General features: G+C 40.7%; 3 protein-coding genes across 3 annotated transcripts in view; 1 reads left to right on the top strand and 2 right to left on the bottom strand.

Moving 5' to 3' along the window:
* Positions 1-118: 118 nt before the first annotated feature.
* Positions 119-16,691, bottom strand: trpm5 (transient receptor potential cation channel, subfamily M, member 5). Its single transcript, XM_046394685.1, has 26 exons — positions 15,978-16,691; positions 13,974-14,041; positions 13,173-13,329; positions 12,887-13,067; positions 12,384-12,550; positions 12,109-12,286; positions 11,528-11,592; positions 10,939-11,124; positions 10,472-10,571; positions 10,179-10,297; positions 9,544-9,891; positions 8,382-8,525; positions 6,503-6,626; positions 6,137-6,282; positions 5,229-5,341; positions 5,028-5,129; positions 4,414-4,672; positions 2,732-2,850; positions 2,408-2,540; positions 2,099-2,273; positions 1,771-1,939; positions 1,498-1,676; positions 1,113-1,245; positions 890-962; positions 669-759; positions 119-394 (listed from the first exon to the last, which is right to left on the bottom strand). Exons 1-26 carry the CDS (start codon positions 16,002-16,004, stop codon positions 249-251), a joined length of 3,702 nt encoding a protein of 1,233 aa, XP_046250641.1. The 5' UTR covers positions 16,005-16,691; the 3' UTR covers positions 119-248.
* A 753-nt stretch (positions 16,692-17,444) lies between these two features.
* cdkn1ca (cyclin-dependent kinase inhibitor 1Ca) lies at positions 17,445-18,782 on the top strand. Its single transcript, XM_046394750.1, has 2 exons — positions 17,445-17,981; positions 18,097-18,782. The coding sequence occupies exons 1-2, from the start codon at positions 17,558-17,560 to the stop codon at positions 18,195-18,197; spliced, it is 525 nt and encodes a 174-aa protein (XP_046250706.1). The 5' UTR covers positions 17,445-17,557; the 3' UTR covers positions 18,198-18,782.
* A 2,204-nt stretch (positions 18,783-20,986) lies between these two features.
* The window catches only part of kcnq1.1 (potassium voltage-gated channel, KQT-like subfamily, member 1.1), a 30,679-nt gene continuing 27,876 nt past the window's right edge, over positions 20,987-23,789 (bottom strand). Inside the window, exon 17 of the mRNA XM_046394672.1 lies at positions 20,987-23,309. Within this exon, the coding sequence (XP_046250628.1) occupies positions 23,058-23,309 (252 nt within the window). The 3' untranslated portion in view covers positions 20,987-23,057. The remainder of the gene's footprint in view (positions 23,310-23,789) is intronic.

Here is a 23,789-nt window from a genome sequence, read left to right as displayed (position 1 = left end):
CTTTTTAAAACTCTGAAGTTTCATTGGCAGAAAGACTAAAAACAAATTAGTGAATTTGTTTCTTCAGACAACAAACTTTCCCACTCAAGCTTTCATAAACCAGGGAGACATTAGTGAATACTTTCAACGTCTTTTTATTAATTCAAATTAAGATTCAAACCAAAAGATGTTCCCTTTATCATAAAATATTCTAGAAATGTATTATCATATAGTATCATAATCAGTGACATCAGTTACCGTTGTCACTTTTATTCATCAATGTAAGGAAATGTTTTGTTGGCTCCATATCCTGGGTGAGATGGTCTGGCTCCCCCCTCTTCTTGTTTGGCTTCTTTCTTCGGTTGAGTTTGAGGAGCATCCTTGCTGCTTATTGGCTTAGAGCCCATTAGAGAGCCTGAAATGCAGTATTGGAAGAAGTATTCAGATTTTGTACCGAAGGAAACATATTAAAACCACACTGTGCAAATACTGTGCTGGACAATATATTGTCCAGCTTATACAAGAGGACTTAAAATAGTTTATTTAGCTTAGGAAGTACATGAATTTGAATGAATCAAGGAGGGGACACAAACGCTTAGTACAAGGCACTACTGTGTTAGAATAACCTAATATTGTCACATAATTATCACTCATGAGTCATTTTTTTATGTTTTTGATGTTTCGCTCACTTGGAGCTCTGGGAGCTTCTTTGCCGCACTTAAGGGTGCTTTGAGCGAAGCACTCTGCCATCCAGGACAGCACTTCTCCACAATATCTGACCTAGAAACAGAGCCAGAAGTGACTGAGGGTTATGGAAACTAGAATACCTGCTAGAGTTTTAAGTGAAACAGGCTTAGCAACCTTATTATCTGTCAAAATGGTGCTGTTGAGGTCACTTGCCCAGGTTTACCTGAGCTTCCATGGAGGTCAGTCGCCTCTCTTGGTCCTTGAACCCACTAACAATCCTCAGCAAGCTCTGAACCCTTGGTCACAAGCAACAATTAGTTAACACCATATTCAGTGCTGCAATAATCCATTTTTTTTTTTTTTTTACTCGTAGCGGACTGAAGAGCTTTAAAACTCTGCACACTATCTGCCCGGCAACTTTTATAGAATTATAAAATAACACTTACTTGGAGGAGGTACTTTTGAGTCTCTCTTCACTGCTCTCCCCATGCTGGCGCTCCAGTTTGGCCAAGTAGTTCTCTTTCTGTACTGTCTCCCATGTTATCAGCCTCTGGTCCAGCCCTGCCGGCAGCTCTCTCTCTGGCAAAACACACACACACACACACACACAAGGAGGCAGTCCAATAACCAATTAACTGTCATGCAATTTCTACGGATAGAGCAGGTGAAGGACAAAGATAAGCACACAGTGTGTTTTCCAGTATTTCATTAAATATCAATTTAGCCTGATAATCCACAAGAAACTATTCCTGTATCTGCTTCAAGTAAAGCAGAATGGCTTATTAGGTCCTAATGGAAATGTGCCAAAATATGTGCATATAACCTTCATACCAAGATGTTCCTGCTTGGACTCAGGCCGTTTGACCAGGCTGAGGAGAAGCTGAGACAAATGGCTGATGATGATGAAGGGTGGGGCCAGTGCTGGACGGCTGTGGTACTCCACAATCAGGTTGTATCTCTGGAACTTCCAGAAGATGTCTGTGTTGCCTTGTACTACCTGGAATGTGTAACTGGAGAGAACAACAAGACAACAAAATCAGTTTTTCTTTTGTTTTTTTGAAATGTAAAAGGGAGCCACTAGCTTATCTCATTTCAACCCCTAACCTGAACATGGCAATGAGCAGGTTTAGCAGCAGGACATTGGTGACAAGAAGAAAGATAACCAGCAGCAGGATGACCAGCCAGTTGGCATAGATGTTGGGACATGGTGGCAGTACGCCCATGATAATCTCCTCTGAGTCATTGGTGCACTTAATTTCAGGCATGCGAGCAGCTGTTTAATGAAGGAAGAAGAAAACATAGATCAGAAGATCTAACATCCAGCTCAACAGAAATAAACAATCTAAATATAACACTTTTTATGGACAAACACACATTTAAAAATCTTCCTTACACTGAATACATATAGAAATTTGCATCTACGGTTATTTACCATCTATTTCCTCCAAGGGGATCTGGCCAAAGATGTGCAGGTAGGGGCGGTACAAGGCTCGGCGAAACACCCAGTCAATCCTTGGGTCATTGGGGTGGAGAAGAGCCTGAGTGGCAACACCGTACGCAATGAGCCACACACTCAGGAAAAAGAGGAAGAAGAAAACGTCCTTCATCTGTAGTGGAGAAACAGACACGTTTTCATCGTCTCCATGAACTGCATTGTCTTCTTCATCTATAGCCTTCAACATCATTCACAAGTTTTAGTAACAATTAAAATATTTAGATAGCAGTATTTTGTTGTAGTCACCATTCTTTCCACAATGATAATCTTGGGGCCCAGCTGTTTGTGAATGGCAAAGATGTGGATGAGACGTAGAGTGAATACCATGAAGTCTATCGCCAGAACTGTCCTTCCTGCCTCATACGTGTTGTTCGACATTCTGCAAAATTGGTGAAAGCAGACACTACTTACTGGGCAGTTTACTCCATTCTACCCCTTCTTCAATTTCGGTATTTAATTCACTGACTCACAGCTTCATTTTAATGTTGTGTAAAATGATACGATTAATGTGTCCTACATACATTGTGTTATGTTGTGAAGTATGTATCAGTGGCGTTTGATGTTAATTACCTGCATGAAACCCCAACAACAAAGAGCGAGATGGCAACCATGTCACACTTGTTCCAGTTGTCCTCAACATAGAGTTTGAACTTCTTCAAGATGCTCATCTCTTCATCGGTGAAGAAGCTCTGTGTCATAAAAGAGAGTTTAGGCATATAAGACATATTTATTCAAACATTTCTTTTTAAAAATCCCCCCAAAAAGTAGATCATTTGAGAATCACCTGTTCTGAATATATTTGGGTCCTTGGCACAACTGGCACAATGAAGAAATAACATTATGAACATATTACATTAGTTTTGATTATGTACTACTGTAAACTTGGCATTTAACATGCAAATGCATTCACACTCTGAACAGGTCCAGGTGTTTATATGAAATGAGGCTTTAATAAACTGTTTTCAACCTTTTAAATCCATCCACTATTTCTCAGATGAGCTGCTTTCTCTGTGCTAGAGCTGAGTAATACGTGCCCTCTGCCAGGTCGGACACTGGAGCCCTTTCCAGACACACCTGCAGGGCCAAAAGGGAGTTCACAGGTACACAGTGCTGCTGCATTAGAAGCACCTGCAAGTGCCCCGAATTCTCACTCCTGCAAAATGTCTCTGACACTTAAAGTGCAAGGTTGAAATGTCTCCTGCGATTTAAACACAGCAACTTAAGTGCCTCAAGAAACAGTGTTTGAGTCCTCAGTGGCATGACCGGTTTGAAAACAAGCTCAGGTACAGTATGTATGTTGTTACAGCTAAAGCATCAACCTGAGAAGGAACCAAAACACATACGCAACCCATGCAGCTTTCATTGGGTGAGATCACGTCTCAATAATCAGAAATTTCACTGACTGCTAAATTTACTTCTTCTTTTCAGTTCGGTTTTGTCCAGTTTCAGTGTATTTAAGGATTCCCTTAACAAAGTGTTCTGACAAAAGCAGGCTGGGAGTCTGTGTTCCTTGGTCATTTATTTGCAATACTGCTAACTGTGTGTGATTTTTTCAGGGTAGAAATGATTTCTGTAAACTAGGCATGTGATGTAGAGTTAACTGATGCTGTATACTGTATTTTGACAATTAAACATAATCTACTAACAGTGGTTTTCACACCTTTGTGAAAGCCTCGAACCATCTATCATTTTTAAAAGCTGATGAACCTACAGTCTCTAACCTTGTTCTGTGACAAGTATGGTAAGAACAGTGTCCCTGTGGCGCTGTCTTCCCTCAGGGAGAGGCATTCACCCTTGGGCTTGGTAGCATGCCAGAGCTGCCTGTAGCAGAATAGTTATTTTGGAAACCTGTGTTGTGGTTCTGTTCAGCTCAGGGACTTTGAAAAAGCGAGCAGAGGAAAGAGTGTTGAAGGCCTGTCTCATCTGGAGCTTTTGTGCCCTAAGGGAGGAGGGCTCAATGGGATCAGTGCAATAAGGGATCATGCTTGTCTGACCTGGTTCATTGGGAGGGAGTCAAGCAGAGAGGTGAACCCCAGAGAGATTGAGGTCACACATCACCTCCAACTCGGATATGTCTGACTTGTCAGGCCTGAACGCTGTTTTACTCAAACTAGCAATCTAATAGCAAATACGGTTACACTGCAATGACAGAACACCAACAAAAATAAACACTGAATAATGGTCTAAAACGTAACACATGTTCAATAACATGAAATGGGATTACGAAGGAACAAGTAAGTTTCAGCGGTCACCTGTCTAAGCTCTTCCAGCACCAAGGTGAAGACCCAGAAGTACAGCATTATCTCTGGGGCTCCGGGGCCTAAGGGCGGCGGTGGGCGGAAGTCTAGCAGGAGCACGTAGGTGAAGAGGAAGAGGAAGGCAAAGTACATGATGACATTACCAAGGAACACAGTGACAGGAGCGCTCCAGAAGCGACGCCAGCGGCGGAGTAAGAAACGCCACCAGATAGAGGGGCAGCTCTGAGCTGCTGGAACTCCAGCTGAAGGGTCCCTGGAAAAGAAAGAGTAGAAAAGAAGTGCTTCCTGCTGTCCGTAGTCCCCTAAAAAGTCATATCCTGGCTCTTTTCATTGAAACATGAGAAGATTTTTGATGTTGATGACACTGATGATTGGGTTTGTTGATGCAGGATGGATTTACTTTCTTACTTTCTACTTTCCACTGCTGTTACTGCATCTGACTTTTATACCTTATCTGAATTTAGTCAAGTACAGCATCATCAATATGCAGTGCAGGGTAATGGCACACTGCATGTTTTAGAAAGACTAAGTGACAATAAGAAAAATTTAATAAGGCAATTGTCTGATTATTTAATAGCAATCTGACTATTATTTGATATCAAACTCACAAGGGGTCATCGTCGTCAGTTAACAGTAAAGCCTTTTCTGTATCCAGGCTGTCCAGCTCCACAAACTGTTCACGACCATTTCGATTATCAAGTTCTTCATCACTGAGAAACACACATGAAAGTGTCAGTGCACACAGCAAAAAGTAATACAGTAAATCCACTTGCCAAAGACAAATGCTGCAGTAGTATAAGACTGATCACCTGAACTTTATGAGGTTGGTCCAGATGAGTGGTGGACAGAAGAAAGACACCACAAGTTTGGAGATGGCTGTGTCTGTTGTCATTGCACCCCACCAAATCTTTGTGAGGAGAGCCTGCAGTCAAAGTTTAGTTATGTTAAAATCAGCCAGAGGTTCAGAATAGGGACAAAGTAACATCTGAATGAAGCTCAACACAAGAGGGCAGCACAGGCCTTACAATATTTCTGCCTTTCAGCCCTGTGACTATATTCATGGGTGTATCATAGGGGAGAGTTAGCCCAGCTGGTTAACATGTAAAAATATTTTATCTGACATGTGAGTCATTACTTTCTCCAGAGCTGTCTGGCTGCAGTTTGGACTGAGAGTACTTTCATGAAAGGATACCTGCTGCTTAGTCATGGGCTTTATAACAAACTGGTAAAATCCACATTCCCTGAAAACATTATGCATGTACAGGATTACAATTAACAGCTTCTCATTTGAAAATTCTATATTACTCCAAATGTGTGCTTTAAATAAAGTATTACTTCACTGTCAAAAGTTTTCTGCATAACTTTCCCTGCTGACATTGAATACCAATTAACTCTCAATGATGACTCTGTAATGACAAGGTCAATGTCTGTTGCAGAAATATTTCAGCAAAAAATGAGCACTGAATGGAGTTCAGCGAGCAGCAAAATATATGACTTTGCAATAAGTATCTAATGGTATGCATTGCTCTGGAAGGTTTTTGAATAACTGCAGGGCAAAACGGTATTTCAATACGGAAGGCAGCAAGAGAAGCTAAATGAAATGCACAATACTGTGAAACAGTTGAATGATAAATTATGAAAGTTAAATGTTTTATAACAGCTAAGAGAATCAGTTAAAGTGGAGGCAAGTAAGCATGTGGGTGTGTCTGCTTGTTACCTGAACCCCATCATGGGCAAAGAAGGACTTGGCATCAGCCTCAGTTGCCAAGTTAAGGACTGTAGATTTGCTCCAGCAGTTTGTTCTTCTCACTAACAAAGCATAAGCCCGGTCTTCACTGTTGGAGTAACACTCTCCAAAGACGTCTGCCACAATGTGAATAATACACAGGGTAAGCCGCTCAGATACATCTAAAGATCTCACACATTCAGGTACATATTTTATTACCATCCAGTGGGAGCCATTGGGAGTTTGTGTTTGTTTTGTTGTGTTGTTGAGGTCAGTGAAAGTACTTCTTGCTATGTTTGACCTTTACTTTTTCTGATCAAACTGTCAGCTGTTATCTTGGACGGTTTATGTACTCACCAAGGGCAAACTGCTCATACTTGGCCTCCTTCATACTCCGCGCAGACTCAGCCTCAGATTCCAGCCTTGCCATCTCTTTCAGAATCTTACAACCCGCCAGCGCTGCCGCAACTGCCTCAGGGCCCTGAAGGATTAAAAGAAAGCTGGATCCAAGAAATGGGTCTGAGGAGAAGGATCTGAGAACTCTAGTTTAGAATTTTAGAGCTGTCTCTTTTTGCATCTAAATGGCTTGTAATGTGTGCATCAGGCTGCAATAGACACACTTCTACAAGTTCATCTGCTGTTTATAAAGGCTCCCAGGCTTGTTATTTTTTGACATTATAACTTACATTCATACTCACATACATGTAATACATACAGTGTAATGTAACGGCAACGTTGTTTTTAAAGACCTGAGGCACTTAAACAGTGTTTTTTCCTGCCTTTGCCTATTTACTGTAATTTTGTATAGACACAAAGCATGTGAGTCTATAAAAAATCCTTCCTTCCTATCTACCTGTATTCCTTTCAGTTCACTCTGGCAATCCATTCTTTTCAAACTTGGTTGATCATGGTGAACATCAAGTCTTCGTTACTTTAGTTTGACTTATGCAAAGCGCAGAGTGAAAATAATTGTGGATCACCATCTCTGCTTGTCTATGTTGTGAAACCAACGACTCTAGACCTTTTGAAAATTATTCGTGTAAACATTTAAAGATATAAAAAACCATTTACATGGTCTTTTTTAAGTTTGAGGTACTTTAACTATATTGTCTTTTTAAATACGCTAAACAGGGGTCACTCTTATGTCTAACCATGCAATATGAAACATTCAGGAACACAGAAGTCTTTAGCTGATCTTTTCTGGTTAGTGATTGGAGTACCTTCTCTGGAGTTACAGTTCAGTGTGTTTATTGTATAACATTGTCTCATTTTCTGTAATCCACAGGGATCCACCTTTCCTGGCCCTACTCTTTGTAGAAGAAACATGAAGAGGACTAACACGACAAATATGTAAATTAAGAGCAACATACTAAACCAGGCAGCTCAGTGAGGGTCACATTAAGTGCTGCAGACCTCATAGCTCATTATTTAAATGATCAATGATTGTTATACATCATGCCGTTTATTAGTCCAGCATTGATATATATGTACATATTTTGCCAGCCTTAGCCAGCCTGCTTCAAACAATCTAATTATGAGCGCAGATACCCAAGCCAAAGTCAGAGTAGTAAAATGATTTGCAGGGGTGGGGGAGGGGGGTGTACACACACTGAATGCAATTACCATAATTTCAGATAATATTTGAAATAAGACACAGGAAAGGAGCACATCTGGGTGACTGCTTGCGAGATTACAATAATTGGTTCCCTTAGTGCAGGGAAGGGCAATAAAGAAACGAGAGATGCCTTAAAAAGATGTTGAAAACAAAGAGTAATTACCATTGATTGGTGTCAATTAAACTATTCATAGGGCATCAATCCTATGTCAGGGTATATTTCTCATTAACTTCATCATGTCTTTACGTACTCCTACACTTGCTCACCGCTTGTTGAAAATATTGCCCCATGAAACAGCATGACCTTCATTTGAATAATGTTCCTGGAGATAAGACAGGTTTTTAGTTCACCTCACCTTGATAAATATGCCGTTTGCTGGGCCCTTTTATCTAGCGTGACATTTTCATATGGCAGGACTGACCTGCACCTGCACTGAGTTGGCCCACATCACTCTTGTTCACACTGAATCCAGAATACAAAATCAGTCTCACATGGTGTAATTCAGCTCACTTCAGTTGGGTCTGAGTAGGCTTTGCCAGTGCCAGGCACATTTTAGATGTTAACTGACTGAACCACACAACCCTGGAGCTGAGCTGACTAAAGAAGCTGACAAGACTGACCATGGCCCAAAAGTAGTTAGCCATCTGTTGACGGTTCTGAAGGACAGCCCAGAGGAACAGATCTCTCCAAGGATGTTCACAGCACTCCTCTAACTCAGCCAGGTTCTTCTGGCTGTGGAACAGTCGACCCTTCGGTGGCTTCTCCTGGAGCACACAGACAGTACACAACATGTATTAAATATGTATCATTAACCGGGCAGCTGCCCGCAAGTTCATAGAATCCCAAAACATGCGATTATTACTTGGGTCGTGCAATCTATGGCAAAATATTATCATTATTGCAGAACCAATTTATTCCAGTGCTAAGGAGCCAGTCTGGTAGCAGTAGTAGTCTGTCAAAGGGTATTCTAAAAATGTATGAAGTGATTTCTAAACACACTGACCCTCAGCCAAGAAACAATTTGATCTTGGTCATTATCAGAGCTATAATTTCCTCCCTGAGACCTCTTTTAGCTGTGCAGCATGATACAAACAACACGATCCATCGCTTCCTCTCTGCAGTTATGATGAAATTGAAGGCATCTCCCCAATGGTTCCCATCTAAGGGGTCATAACCTTTCCGGTGGGTGGCAAGAAACAGGAAATAGGAAAACTGTATAATTTGATTTTATTTATGTTGTTATTTTCTATTATATTTTGTGCTGCTGAACAAGTACATAGTTGTAAAGGCATCACAAAATGATATTTTATTTAGATCTTGACATCCTTCCTAAGCGTAAATAAATAGAAAATCAGTTTAGAAGAGAGAAGAGAAAGGCTGACTTGATAGAAAGGACGGGATTGTGATGTCTTTATTAGTTGGAGTTTATTTAGATTCTATGTTTTATTGCTACTTGTACAAGATGAGGTCTCTCCATAAAAGAGTCAATGAGTGAGTTTAGCCTGAAATCTGTCAAATGCATTGCATTTGACCTTTAACAGTTTCAAATGTGGGAGGTTTAGAGGGAAAAAAATCAGTCTCTACATGCAGCTCATAGACAAGTGCAAATTGTGAAAAGCGGGCACAACACAGACTCATTTTAAAATGTCATAAGCCAAAAAGAATGAAAACGGCTGCAAGAAGTGATACAAGGTGGAATTCCATTCATCAGCTGAAAGCACATCTTATTCAGTGCAGGATATATGATTTTCTGGTACTTTTGTGACACAATGTATCACTCACTGTGGGAATCTTTTGGTAAAAGCCCTTGCAGGAGTCATGGAGAAAGTCTTTCAGCACTTTGGCGACCTCATACAGGGTGAAGCGAGGTTTCCGATCCCCTTGCTCCGGCGGATGATGCCCAGGTGGACCTGGTGTCCTGGCGGCTCCAAGCAGCAGCTGCTTCTCCTCATACTTTTTGAGGAGCAAGTTGTGAAGGAGGCTCTTCTCCGACACAGACCAGTAAAGCTCCTGCAGACGGCCGTAAGTAAGGAACTCGCCCAGGTTCACACCGTTGTCCACAAAGAGGCGCACAAAGTCAGGTTTGTCATTAATCAGAGCATCCATCATCACCTCTTCAAGGTCGCACGCCTACAAAGATCATGTGTTTGTTACAACTGCTCATAAATCTGCTTTCTTCTTCTTGTGAACACTTGTCTGCATAATGGAGTGAGTGGAATAAACTGTACAAAAGACTGAAAAAGATTAAAATGCCCCCTTGGGGATTAATAAAGTATTTCTTCATCTTAATTTCCTTTGTCACATATGCTAAACTGACTTGATTGTAGGCTGAACTTAGCAGTTTTAACCACACGCTGACAAGTTTAATTACCAGAGTGTGGCAAACCTCTAATCAAATTATTAGGTACTTCTCTCACCTTCCACTCCACGTCTCCATTAAAGATGTCACTCTTGGCAATATCCACCCTGTTCCAAGCCACAGCGAGCTTCAGCTCATCCAGGAAGTCTTGAGCTTCCTGACTTTGGCTTTTACAAGCTGACACACACACACACACACAAAACGTACATAAAGTCAAGGTTCACAACCTATGAAAAGCACAAAATGTCAGGGCTGTCTCTCCAGGCAACTGTCAAGTCTCAATACCCGTAATTGTATAGCATTTAAAAATTGCAAGTTTCTTAATAATATATCTCTCACAATGTCCTTTACCCTTGACTAGAGCTTTGAGGATGACCGTATCCAGCTCAGAGCTCTCCTGTTCCGGGTCATGGACTGTAAGGAGATGTCCATGATCAAGTATCTTCTGGATCTGATTGACAGGTTGACAGTCAGTTGCTACAAATACATTTTTGAGTGAAAAATGTGCAACTGTGTGTCACTAATGCATTATTTTTTTTATTACAGTCCCTTCACTGTGTACATCAGCTTGCAAAAAAAAAAAAAAAAAAAAAAAAAAAAAAAAATCATTACAAAAAAACATTATTGCTGTCTTTCCCTCCTCCTCCATATCCTTAATTAGGTCATCACATACAAATTTTGATGATAAGGATGAAAATCCCACATTAGCTTCCCTCACAATTTTTCCCAGCGTGCCCCATTTTTCTGGCAACGTTCAAGTCTTGTGATCTGCATATCTGTGTATGTGCCTGCCTCCATGCTGTGCACAGCACTCTCACCAGCTTGACCCAGTTACTGATGTCTGTACTGTGGTGGGCATTTGGAAAGGTGTCCAGCAGCAGCTCATGAACACTGTCCGTATCCCAGCAGCCCCTATTCATCAGCGTGACGAGGATGTCAGCCACGCCTCCTGAGCCTGCCAGGATGAGCCATGGTGTCGAATTGCCAATGCCTTTGTGCATCCTCTGCAGAGGGGGACATGGCGTTCTGGCTTCAGCATGCAGGCAAACTCACAAACATCTTCATTTTCACTATGTAACAGAGAACTATAAGGACCGGAGTTAGCTGTATTCCATAATCAGAGTTATGATTCTGCTTATGTAAATCAACTGGTGGCTTTGACGGGCATTCTAGTCAAAGAGATTAGTTTTTGAAAACAAAAACAATTTATTTCTCAGGCTGGCGTCGGCCCACTACTTCAGGATGTGGCCCAAACAAAATTTGACTGAGAGCCTAATTCTCAAGCCTAAGCTACTGTTCAGTGGGATTGGACACAATCATATGATAAGGCAGACATCCAGCCATGAAAAGGTCTCTTTACAGTCACATCTTTCAAACTGTTGAGAAACTAACAGACGTGAAACTTACCTTCAGAATCCTGGGTTCCCCATGTACCAAGAGACACAGAACGGGGATCTCAAAACTGCCTGCACCTGCAAGTGCCAAAAGTACATTCATAAATATATCTTTTGCATCTCAGAGTGTCTCTAATTTTGCCACTCTGGTATTAACTTCCACTATTTAGTAGATGGTGATTAAAGCTTATTCTGTCAGTTTCTAAAGAGCCATTATTTGAGCTGTGTTTGTCACATTCAGAGCAAATATCTTCTCACAGATTCCCTTTAGTTCAGTGTGGAGAGCAGTTAGACACCCTATGGAATCATTAAATTTGAACAGTTTTGGAGATAAAAGTTAAACAATTAAACAGCACCTGTACTACACACAGTGGCAGGGTGAAATAATGCTTCATGCATCTTAATTCATAATTTAATACAATGAAATGGACCAATTGTTGCCAAGAGTACTGCAACACATAATATTTAATATTAAGTATTACAAAGTATATGAAGGACTTTAGAATTTAATGAAGTAATTTTAAATTGTGGTACTGTTAATGCAGTTCAGGGACAGGATTCTCATTCCATGAGTGGGAACCTGAAGGGTTTTACCTCCATAACCAGTGCGCTGAAGAGAGATGTGTTTGAGCAGCTTCACCCTCATTTCGCTGGTGCCTCCTGGTCTGCTGGGATCCTCCTCCACCAGCACAAAGTGAGAGTGGTGGCTGTCCAGGGAATACACTGAGCCATGAGGCAAGTCCTGGGGCTTGTACACTGCAGGTTCATCCACCTTGGGAGCATGAATATGCAGAAAGACAGGGACAGGATGAACATGTTCATGTGAAAGGTGTAAATATTTGCTGTTTTTATCAGCTCTGTGCTGAGACCTTGGCAGTGAGTAACGCCTCTCTGTTGTGGATCATGTTCCAGGGTGCGATGCCAATGGCCACTACACGAACTTTTGAAGAAGTGCTAGCCAAGGAGTGATCTCTCACTGCCTGGCCTAAGTGTTTAGTGATGCCAAAGCGAAGGCCATTAGTCAAAATCCATGCCCCTAGAGAAGAGAGACGCAGCTGCATATCAGAATCAGAATCACAAACAGGAGTGCTGTTTTTGCATACATGGAATTTGCCTTGGTACATTGGTGCATAACAACAAGCATCATATGAGAAAATATAAAAAAAAAGGCGACATTAAGCACTGCAAGTCTGAAAGCATAATTAGAAATAGAAAACTGACAACAGCATGGTGGTACATCTTGGTGATGTAGTAATCTAGTGATCCAGAAATTCCACTAGAAGCCAACAGAGGGCAGAAACTGAGAACCCAATTATTTGTCACTGACTGTCGACCTCAAAGCCAAGGTCACTTTTAGCCCTTTGATTATAACCTGTGCTCTGTGCAGCCTTCACAAGTCCTTTTCTCAGAGTGTCCCTGAGCCAGGGTTTCATCTGAGCCAGCTCGTCCCCTCCCACCAGGGCCACCACCAGGTGTGGAGGAGCAAGGCCCCACTCCTCTGTCAGCATCTGGTAGATCAGCACCGGGTCTGTGTTGCTGCGCACTCTCATGAACTGGATGTTAAACAGAAGAGTTGATGTCAGTATTCTGTTCCAAATATTTCTGTGAACTCTTTGTATGCTGTTGCGTAACCTTCAGTATTTGTCATCTAGTTTCACCTTTCCTCTCGTCTTAGTAGAGCCGATGAAGTCGATGTCACCCACTCTCCCGGCTGCCCAGTGACTCTTCTCCCTCTTCATTTTGCTGGCTATGCCTCTGGCTACCTTCTCCAGTGTCTCATCCACCGTAGAGCAGCAGGAACAGCCCAGCAGGGCACTGAGTGAAGCACACATTAAATGCATGACACTGTGATTCATCAAATACAAATACAAATCCACCGTAATTCGTAATGAATATGTCTGACTGATCCCAAAGCACTGTTGTCTTTTGTTTTTTTAATACTTATTTCCAGACAGGGTCGAAGCCTTCAGCAGTCTCACGACACATATTAAGTGAAAGCAGGTCCAGATTCAGAGGTGGTTATCATTCAAAGTAACTCATTGACTGTTGGAGGTATTCTGAGTTTTTTGTCCATGATCTGTTGTATTCAGAATATAACCCTGTCCTTTTGCTCTTAGCATTTAACACTGGAGAAACATTCTGTTCAGCAGCTAGGAAATTATGACCAGCTCTTCTGAATGATTTAACAAGAAAACTATAGTTGGAATTAGTTAGTGCTTTTTCATCCAGTACAAATGTTTGCCTCCTGAAGAACGTTGTCCACTTATGGCCTAAGAATCACTGGGCTTATTTGATTGCTTGCAAATATTTTCAGGTGATCCAATGGTGATTCAGTAATTACGATTAGTAAACAGCATGTGTGTACTATATGTATCCTATATATCACTTTGTGGTAATAGGCTCATCTGTGCCTACTGTCTTTCACTTCTGCACACACCCACACCCACACCCACACACACCTGTGCTCTTCTGACCACACCAGTACATCCCCACAATGCAGACACTGCGTCTGTGGCTGCAGTGTTCCCTGTAAACAAATGAATACAAAGATATTATGTCTAATTTCCGCTAAATCCATTATGACTCACTCACCACACTTTTCACAGTGGGGAAGGTTCTTAGAAGACTTGAGGTCAATGCAAAGTTGGAAGAATTTTCATCCTCGCTTCACATGCAAAGTGCTTACTGCATGATGTTTGAACTAGAATTACACAAAACACTGTCACTCCAGGAGAAGTGGGCTGCAGGACTACAGGCTCCCACTCCACCCTGATGCTATGTCTAATGTGAACAGGTTTTCTTCAGTCTGGAATGCGCTTTTGACATAATGACTTGGTTTGTATGCGATTACTGTTTAACATTGAAAACAGACAGTTTATTTTGTTTTTATCTTGAATGATTTTTTTCTCAGAAATAAATGACATTGAGTTCAGACAGGAAACTCATTTATTATTGATAAGATTATCCATTTGCCTGAGTAAACACAGACTTTTATCAGCCAGTCTTATTTGCTTGGGCACTTAAGCTGCTCATGAAACGTGATTGTAACAGAAATACAGCACAAGTGCGTACTTCCTTGACAAAAAGCATCTTCCTGCTCAGGTACTGGGTGTTTAATAGAATTGCGGTGTGATGCTTAACACACATAGACTGAGAGTCAATTTGTGTTAAGCCATCTGTTTTAATGTAAGTGAGCAGCTTGTTGTGGGAGCCTTTATTTGACTACAGGTTGGGTCTGAGAGGGAGAAGCCTATTGGAAATGCAAACAGGATTATTTGCATGCAAAGGCAGAGCAAAAGATACCCAGCTGTGCGTGTGTGTGTGTGTGTGTTGTGTGCATGGGGAGACACACACACACACACACACACACACACACACACCCTTACACACATGCATACTTTTTATCTTGCTTGAAGTCTGGCATAATGACCTTCCTGTTTCACAAGCTGAGGAGATCATGATGATCCAGGATGCCTTTAAAAACTGAGCATAGCATCGATGCTATACATGTACTACAAAACATTCAGAAAGTTTTTTACACTGGTTGGTTTTACATAAATATATGCTCATAGATATGCGCACATATATATAATGCATGATGGTGACTTTAAACTGCACCAGAAAGAAAAGGTACATGCTCCTAAATCATATGATGTGTAACAGTTGATAATGACTGACAAGCGGTATAGAAAATGGATGGATGGATGGATGAAAGAAGTTTTAACAGGCCTCATACACCAGCGTCGGTACATGATGTGAAAAACTGCAGGACCCAGCAACCCTCTTTAGACACAATGTAAAAATCTCCTCTAAATTGAAAAAATGCATTCATGGGTGAAAAAATTATTATAATGTTGTAAAATCAATTTTGTATCTGGTTTTCAAATATTCTAATGGTCTAAAACGTACTTTAAAAGCAACATAACCAAATGTAGTGATGTATAAGGCCTCCTGTGAAATGAATATTGTAGAGGTTTAAAGTTTAAAACTCCAGTAAAATTGCCTCTGGGCAATTTTGGTTATGAATATACAGTAAGTGTGCAGCTGGGCAATGTAAGGCTTGCATAACTGCGCTAAGGGACAAATGTATAAAATATGTGCCTACAGCTCTAATACTTGTGAAGAAATACTGTAGGTGTATAAGTACATATCTTTAGGTTAAGAAGGGTGAGAAAATGACGAAACAAAACAAAACTCGACAAAGTCATCCTCCAGATATGAAATCTATAATTTTCCATTTCACAACATTTAAATCGTAGGATCGTTTCCCCATATTGCTTCATCACCTTTGACCTACATTGTCAACATGAACCTGTGTGAAATCAGCAGACAGACCGCTTTATGGTAATCATGTACAATACATATTTTAACTTAGCAGAAAGTATCTTTCCAGCCGGCCTAATTTAGCTGTTTGTACAGGGACAAAGAGACAAAAAGACAGCTGCTACACTGTACACACTCACCTGAGGTGTGTCTTTTCTCTCCTGCATGGCTGAAATGGCTGCTCCTCTCCTGCTCCTGCTGAACCACACCTGTTAGGGCTGAAGGGTTTTCCTTCACAGCCCACAGGTGAACCACCTGGGCCATCAATCAGGAAGTAGCAAAAAGGTGGGGCTCTCCCTCTGGCCAATCCCAGACTACTTTACTTTGCATGCTGGTCAGGTGCTGCACATTGCTCTCATCAGGACCACATACTCGTGCTGCCTCATGAAACTCATTTCACACACGTCACTGCTGAAGTGGACAACTTTGTGTTTATTCTCTGCATCTTTTTGGCACGTTCACGGACGGCTTATAGAAAGTTTGCATTTCAGAACAGCGGAGTGGAAAACAGATTCAGGCGTGGTTTCTCTTATTAGCTTCAACATCAATCAGTGAAGTTCAGTGAAGACAAAAATACACCAAATTGAATGATGAATTTCTGGTTATTATTCAGATTAGTGCTTTTCTTAAGTGTGTTTGCTCTTTACTCAGCCATCATTAAGCAATGGGTCAATATGGAAACCTTGTATTCACACTATCAGCATTTCCAGCATACCACATTGATCAGTAAAACTTACGTGGGGACGGTGAACATCTCCCTCCATCATTACCACTGCAAAAGTGCCTTCATGTAAGGCTCATAACCCCCAACTCCTCTGATGGACCTGCTCAGTCGTCAGCAAATCAGACTGGTTTTACTGGCAGCCAGACGCCTGTTTGACTGAGCCTTCTTCAAGTTTCTCAGCAAAAGTCTAAAAAATCTGTTTAATCAAGTAGGAATTGTAATTAACACATAGTAACTTAACTGATCTGGGTTATTAAAACAAATGCAAAAATGAGAAACTTTCTACAACTCCAACCTGTGGACAAAACTCATGTTTAAATAATAAAAAAAAGCAATTAAAGTAATGAGTGTTTAATCACTGTAGCCCTGACCTACATGTAACTCAAACTAAATCTCATCTCCAGATTTGGACTACTTTTCGTTTTGGATCATAAACTCACTTTCAGTCTTATCTTGGCAAGAAGACTTTGGCCTCTGTGGCCTGTGGGCAGAAATGTCTGTAGTGGCCACTAATCACTGTTCCTTGAAGGCTCAAGAACTGAAGAAGTGCACTGCTGCGATTTGGTGCAGCAGTATATGAAGTAACACTGCTTTTTAGGATTATTTTAATGTTTCTTTCATTTGCAATCTTGTGAATGAAACATAGTACGATCTGTACAGGACACAGAATGTCAGAGAGAGGAAATTCTAAGCGATAAAAATGGATCATTAGCCTACTTTGCGACAACATTACACCAAATGTCCCAAATGGAAACAGAGGCTCTTATTGATAATCTCAGTTGACTTCAGCACGCAGTGAATGAATTTCGCCCCCTCCTCCTCTCCGTCAATTCAGAGAGCTGCAGCCAATCAGCGGCCTCTGCTCATTGTGTACAAACAGAACATCGTGCGCCCTGCAGCCTTTAAATGCCCCGCAGCTTTGTGCTGACCACAGCGTTCAGAGAGCACCAGCAAAGACCGCATCCACTTAAACCAAAACCCGGAACATTTTGAAGGATGAATCCCATCAGGCGCAGAGAGTCGATCTGCAGGAGTTTGTTTGGCCCGGTGGACCACGATCAGCTGCGCCGGGAACTGAAGCAGAAGCTGAAGGAGATCACCGAGCAGGACAGTCGTCGTTGGAACTTTAATTTCCAGACAGAAACGCCGCTGGCCGGCAGGTTTCAGTGGGAGGAAATACCCGCAGACTGCGCCGCTGCGCTCTATCAGGAATCCGCACAGCTGAAGGACGCAGTCTGCCCCTCTCAAACGGAGGATGATGACAGGCTGAGCGACAGTGAGGAAAGCATGGGGACCGACCAGGAGAACTGCTCCAGCATCTCCAACACACCCAAGTGTCCCGCTGAAGGGACGCCCGTCCAGAGGAAGAGGACGTTCTCAAAAGCTGCAGCCAAGCCCGGAAAGAACGCACGAATAACAGGTGAGATGAAGTCTCAACAGCTCGGTAATGAGCTCATTGTGTAACTAACCTTTAATCTGTGGTAATGTCAGAACAGTAAAGGAGTTAACACATTCTTTCCTCTATATCCTGACAGATTTTTTCGCAAAGAGACGGAGGACGACAGAAACAAAGAAAGCCCTGAATCCTCTTCACACAAGTTCCAGTGAAGCAGCCCTGTGCAAAACAATAAGATGAAACTGCTGCTGAAAATGAACTATTTGTAATTCTACACGTTTGTATGGACTGGACCAGGCCTATTCACTGCACCAAAGGATTTTATTTTATTTTATCTTATTTTATTTTATCTTATTTTATCAATTTTACTATTTGTGAACTGGGGTAAAATGTAACACTTTGTGTTATTTATTCTATTTATGGCCTTTTATTTAATGTGTTTTCATTTTTCTTTGGTAATCTCAGAAATTTGTGTGTCCCCCGCTCCTCTTTTCATCAGTGTTGTTGTTATAAGAGCAAGAGCTGAAAATGAAATGAATTTTTGTTTCTGTGTGTTTCACCATTTTGTCGGTCTAACGTGAGGTGGTTCTGTTAAACAGAAAAGCACTATTTTGTCCTTGTTGCTCAAATTAAGTGAGCTCTAAATGCCTGTAAATGCCTACAAATATTGCAATTTCAATAAACTGTTTGATCAGTAACACTAATTGTCCTTTCGACTGAGTGAATGTTATATTTTCTGCTGTCTGCTTGGGGAATCTTTCCCTCCTGATAGACGTATACAAACAGAAGCCCAATAATCCATAGTGAAATTAATTTGTTGAAAGACGCTAATTAAATGATTTTGCTTCCATGACATCAGACTAGTTTATTTAGCCATTTAGACATTACACATTACAGCATCTTTATTTTGTTTCCTTTCTTGAGTAAAATGTGGGTGGAAAAAATAGCTCAGAAAACCACATCAGTTTTCCAGCCAGTGACTCAGTGCAGGACTTAACTCATTTGAAAGCCCTGCAGCGCATTCAGGAAGCCACAACACTGATTGTTATATGTGAAATAATGTGTGCTAATGTGCAACAAAATGGCTCTTTTGCAGTTTGCTCGAAGGAAAAATCTTTGGAAGAAGCCTCTGCAATGAAAAACAGTTTAAGCTTTTTAATGAAACTCCATCAAACATTTCGTCAGCTGCACACTGTAGAGATTTTCCTCCTAAAATGGTTAACCGCCTGTTCTGTCCTTGTCACGAGAGTGACTAACACCTTAAAGTTCTCCATATTCCACAGCTAAAAGCTACTGTGATAACTTAATGACATAAAAAATGGCCATGAAGTCCTATAATTACAGCCATTTGTGAAAAGAATATCAAATTATTCGATTCTCAGTATAACTGCAGCCTTATGAGAAAGTACGTCTCTGGTTTTGTGTTGATTGCGTGGCAGCCACAGATGAGTAAACTAATAATAAGTGTTGCTCCAAAGTCGCAGAAAAATCAATTCAAGTTGCAGGATCAGCAGTTAAAAGAAGAGAAAGATTTTAGAGTAATTGCTTTGACTTGGTTGCAAAGTTAGGTTTCTCATAATCACAATGATATGCACTGTTCTGCCTGGTTTAAAATGACATCTGTTAATATCAGCTGGAATTGTCAAATTAGCCCATTAGAGAGGCCAAATCCCTCAGAAAGTGTATTCACTCCCACAGTGTCAGCATTGCAGCTCTATAGAAACTCAAGAGGCCATCTGCAGGCCGAGCGGGACAATGGCCACAAAGCAGAGTGTGCCATCTATTTCACCTGCAAATCAGCCTTTGGAGCTCCTCCACCCCCTCCAAGTCTTTCCTAAACCTTTCTCTTTTCACTATGTCCCTTTTCATAGTCAAAGCAGCTATTATCATTGACATGTGCCCAACCCAGTCTACTAATGTTGATTCTCCATGTTTACTTGTATGCCACAGGAGCAAAGGGACTCTGTTCCAGCATAAAAGAAAGAGCAAACATCCCACTTCCATTTCTAAATTTGCCAGTCCCAAGGACAATCAATTTAAAGTGTGTTATTTCTGCATTAGGAGCACATGACCATACATTCTGCCCCAACTGGATATATCTTGCAAGAAATCAATAAACAAACCATCTCATGGGCCCTAAAGGGTCCCATGGGCTCCCAATTTCCCCTCCCACTACCTTAATTAAATTCCCTTAAAGATGTGCACTACAAACTGCTCAGTACATCATCAGTGAATGAAGCTTTCACAAACAGCAGTGTGGTGGTTGTGTCAGCTGATGTTTTACAAATGTACCTTTTAGCTTCTTCTGATCAGGCTTTGATCAAACTGTCCAAATTAGAAGGAGCAAAATGAAAAAACTGCAGGGAAGGCAGACATTAAGAAGTCCAAATGTTTCGCTAATTTGATACATGAACCATCTTTGAGTGTAAACTCAAAACATGGGTTTAAAATAAAAAGGCAAGTTATTTATTTATTTGCTGTGTTTCGGATAAACTTATCATATTACTTGAGTGTCTATGACTGGTTTCCTCTTTGTTTCCCCTCTTTGCTCTCATAACACCCCCAAATAACATTAATTGGGGTGGGGGACTTCTTAAAACTCTCCCTCACCCACGTCCTGGTCAGCACAAAGGCCAGCTGCCCTCAGCACACTTTAGGAGGGTGGGGCCCATTGTTGTGGACACAAGTGGCAGATGGTCATTCGGGCCTTTTCTCCACATGGCCACTTGTGTGAAGGAATGCCTGGACACCCCATGGATGGCCAGCGGGGAAAAGGTCACCATCTGCCACTCAAAGGTCAGCTGTGTAAAGAGCACGGTTTCAGCTATTTCCATAAGTCAGTAAGGACACGACACTGCCACCCCCACTTGACAACAACGAAGGAAATTCTGCTGTCAACAAACATACATGATTATTAAGGAAACAGTGGCCTGAATGAATCTTTTATATTCCAGAGTGAAGCATCCATTGATTGATGGCTGAGGAGAAAAACTATAAAAACATCCACTTTTTAATGTAAAACATAACTATTTCTTTCCATCAAGCCACCCCTGGCAAAAGAATAATAAAAAAAATTGAAACTGAGGTTTGCAGCTCATTTGTTTTAGTCAGAGATTGTCCGTAAGGCACCAGACACAACATGTAGATACTACGCAATAATTACCACAATCTTTTATTGCTACTGAAGAATATTTCTAAACATTTACAAAAAAAAGCAAAATAGGATTAGTGAAAACAGTATTGAATTATATTGTATTATATATATGTATTATAGTATTGTATTGAAATGTAAGGCCCGTAAGTTGAATGCAATTAAATTTGTTATTCACATGAACAATGGATGTTGAATGACAAGACAGGATGCTGTGACAGCTGGCATAAGCCAGAATAAATGTCAAGTGCAGTACAAGACAAAAGTATAAGGTATAAGGCAAACAATGAATCTCACTGGGAAATAATGCACTTGAAATGTCAATAATGATGTTTTCTTCCTTTGACACAGAGCATATCCCACATTGTCTGATGAGATTTTTCACATAAATATCATGCTGCCAACATTCAGAAAAGCAGTAGCTGATAGTTAGTCACAGAGTAATCTACTGTGGAAACTGTGGAACAAACAGAAAAGTTGCATTTTATGTCTTTTTAGGCTGATTATTAAAGAGCCACCCTGAGTTTTCCATTTTAACTAATTCACTTAAAAAAGATCAACTTTATTTTGATTAGGACAACTTCAGTTTTATCTTATGTGTCTGTTCACTGATCACCTGAATTCCACCAGCGTCAAAAGCTGAGATGACTGTTGATGAGATCTACTAATCTGGTGGAATGAGCTTCAGTTCAAATTCAGCTAGCTAGGGAGTTAATCATGATTGGATTCAGCTACTGCCTGTTTATCTCTATGTAGAATAATAAACTGAATAGCCAAGATGTCAGGTTTTGAAGGTTACATAAGTTTCACAACCTTAAGAAGCTGGTAGTTACTAAGATCTGCTAAGCTAATAACGTTAGCTTTAGAAATTGGTGTTTTCTTCCATCATGACTGCAGTTAGTAAGTGCTGCATTTTGTAGAATTACTAACAGCATTAAGACATCTCATAAAGACTTGATTGTAATTAACACATTTTGTTTGCCATAGAAAAATATTTTAGAATATTCATGCAAAAGTGAAACAAAATTAAAACACTAAAAACAGCAATTTATTTGTTGATTGATTTTGAATTGATTTCAAGTGAAATTCTGGATGTGTGACTTTAAACCTCAAGGTTATGAAACTAATGTTGATAGCTGAAATACCAGTGTTGAAATGTCCATACTGATGTCGTCTCCCTTTGACACAGTCTATGTCCCATACAACCCACATCCTCCAGTCAGATACGTCACAATGCAAACATTTAGCAAAGCAGTGAAGTTGTTTGGCAAACTGTGTGCAATCGAAAAGTTATAAGGCCTTCATGTTTATCTTTTTAGGCGGATTATTCTTCCCGCGCAACTTTTAATGTGTACAGTACATATACAGACTGATTGCAGACCTGTTTTGCTATGTCTGTATGTCCATATTTACCTTCGCCTCTCTGCTTGAGCCCTTTCAGATAAGGTTCCTGGTTGACTTTTGACTTTTGCCTGAATTATGACTGAGTAAATACCCTTATTTTGCCAAACCCATCTCTGAGTTGCGCATCTGGTTTTGTTTACTTTTCATTTACAGAAAACACCCAGGGAAGTAAATTTTGTTTCAGCTTTAGCTTTTACATGATATGGCTCTGTTGCATTAACATTCTTGTTGTCTGTTTTCTCTGTGGCAGAGAAGTGCAGCAAGTGTTACAGCTAAGAGACCACCAGACCAGAGTGTAGTTGATGATGCTTGCTTTGTAGCTCTATTCTGTTACTGCAATGGTTTTCACAGAAATTATTTATTTCTATGGAATGGTATATTTCAATTTATTAAAATACATGTTGAAAAAGGTCTGAATTATATCTTACATGGCAACTATTGCCAAATTTTTAACTAAGTTTTGACCAAATGTGGAAAGATAGACAGATTTTATGAATTATGCTAATAAAAAAAGAAAAAATTTGTTTACTTCAGGAGCTCTCATCCTAACTGGCGGTGTTGCTGAGGAGGGATTTGGGGCAGGCTGCGGTGTTGGCTGCGCTGGACGAGAAGGACGAAGGTGATGAAGATAGCTGATCATAGCTTGGCAGGCTGTCATGGCTGGGGACAACAGAGAAGGTCCCTCCACCCTGTGGCTTCGGCCTGCCTCCACCTTCGCCCTCATCAACGTCCCTGTGGTCCAGCAGAAAGGAGAGGGATTCTGCTATGCGGTTTAGGGTCTGGTCCATGTGGGTTATCTATGACAGATGGATCAAAAATTTATATAAGGAAAGCAAAATAACATACAGACTTGGATCTGGATTCATTACTCCTACTACATTACTGTTTTTTTCACTGATTCAGATCAAATTAAGAACACCTACTTGAGTGTAATTTGAGAGTTCAAACGGAGGATAATATTGGAATTACATCCTTCGTGAAATTTAATTACATTGTGTGTGACAAAAGCATAATGGTACTAACCTGTACCAAATTACTTTACTGCTGAAATGTGCAAGGTCTTTAATGGTCCATCAAACAAAATTACAGTTCAGGAATTGAAACTGGTAAATATTCATTACAAGTTAAATAGATACAGCAGTGAAAATGAAGAGCCCTGTGAGCCATACCTTCATAAACATTTAGTTTTTCTCCATTTGGGAACAAATAAAACTGAAAATCATATTGTTATTCACAGATTTAATTTCTCGGTGAGAAATGAAATTTGTTTGGTTGGT

Source organism: Scatophagus argus, chromosome 1, assembly GCF_020382885.2.
Source record: "Scatophagus argus isolate fScaArg1 chromosome 1, fScaArg1.pri, whole genome shotgun sequence".
Classification (NCBI taxonomy): domain Eukaryota; kingdom Metazoa; phylum Chordata; class Actinopteri; family Scatophagidae; genus Scatophagus; species Scatophagus argus.
The sequence above is the reverse complement of the archived record's forward strand: the minus strand, read 5'-3'. Positions and strand labels throughout refer to the sequence as shown.

What these genes read in the sequence shown, in the direction of transcription:
- trpm5 (XM_046394685.1), bottom strand. Translation starts at nt 16,004, where the DNA reads ATGCAGGAGAGAAAAGACACACCTCAG. An exon ending in GAAGGCTGCACAGAGCACAG is followed by an intron (nt 12,551 to 12,886) that starts GTTATAATCAAA and finishes TCTCTTCTCTAG; the next exon opens with GGGCATGGATTTTGACTAAT. An exon ending in TTGCCCATGATGGGGTTCAG is followed by an intron (nt 5,342 to 6,136) that starts GTAACAAGCAGA and finishes CTTTGACTGCAG; the next exon opens with GCTCTCCTCACAAAGATTTG.
- cdkn1ca (XM_046394750.1), top strand. Translation starts at nt 17,558, where the DNA reads ATGAATCCCATCAGGCGCAGAGAGTCGATCTGCAGGAGTTTGTTTGGC. An exon ending in AAAGAACGCACGAATAACAG is followed by an intron (nt 17,982 to 18,096) that starts GTGAGATGAAGT and finishes ATATCCTGACAG; the next exon opens with ATTTTTTCGCAAAGAGACGG.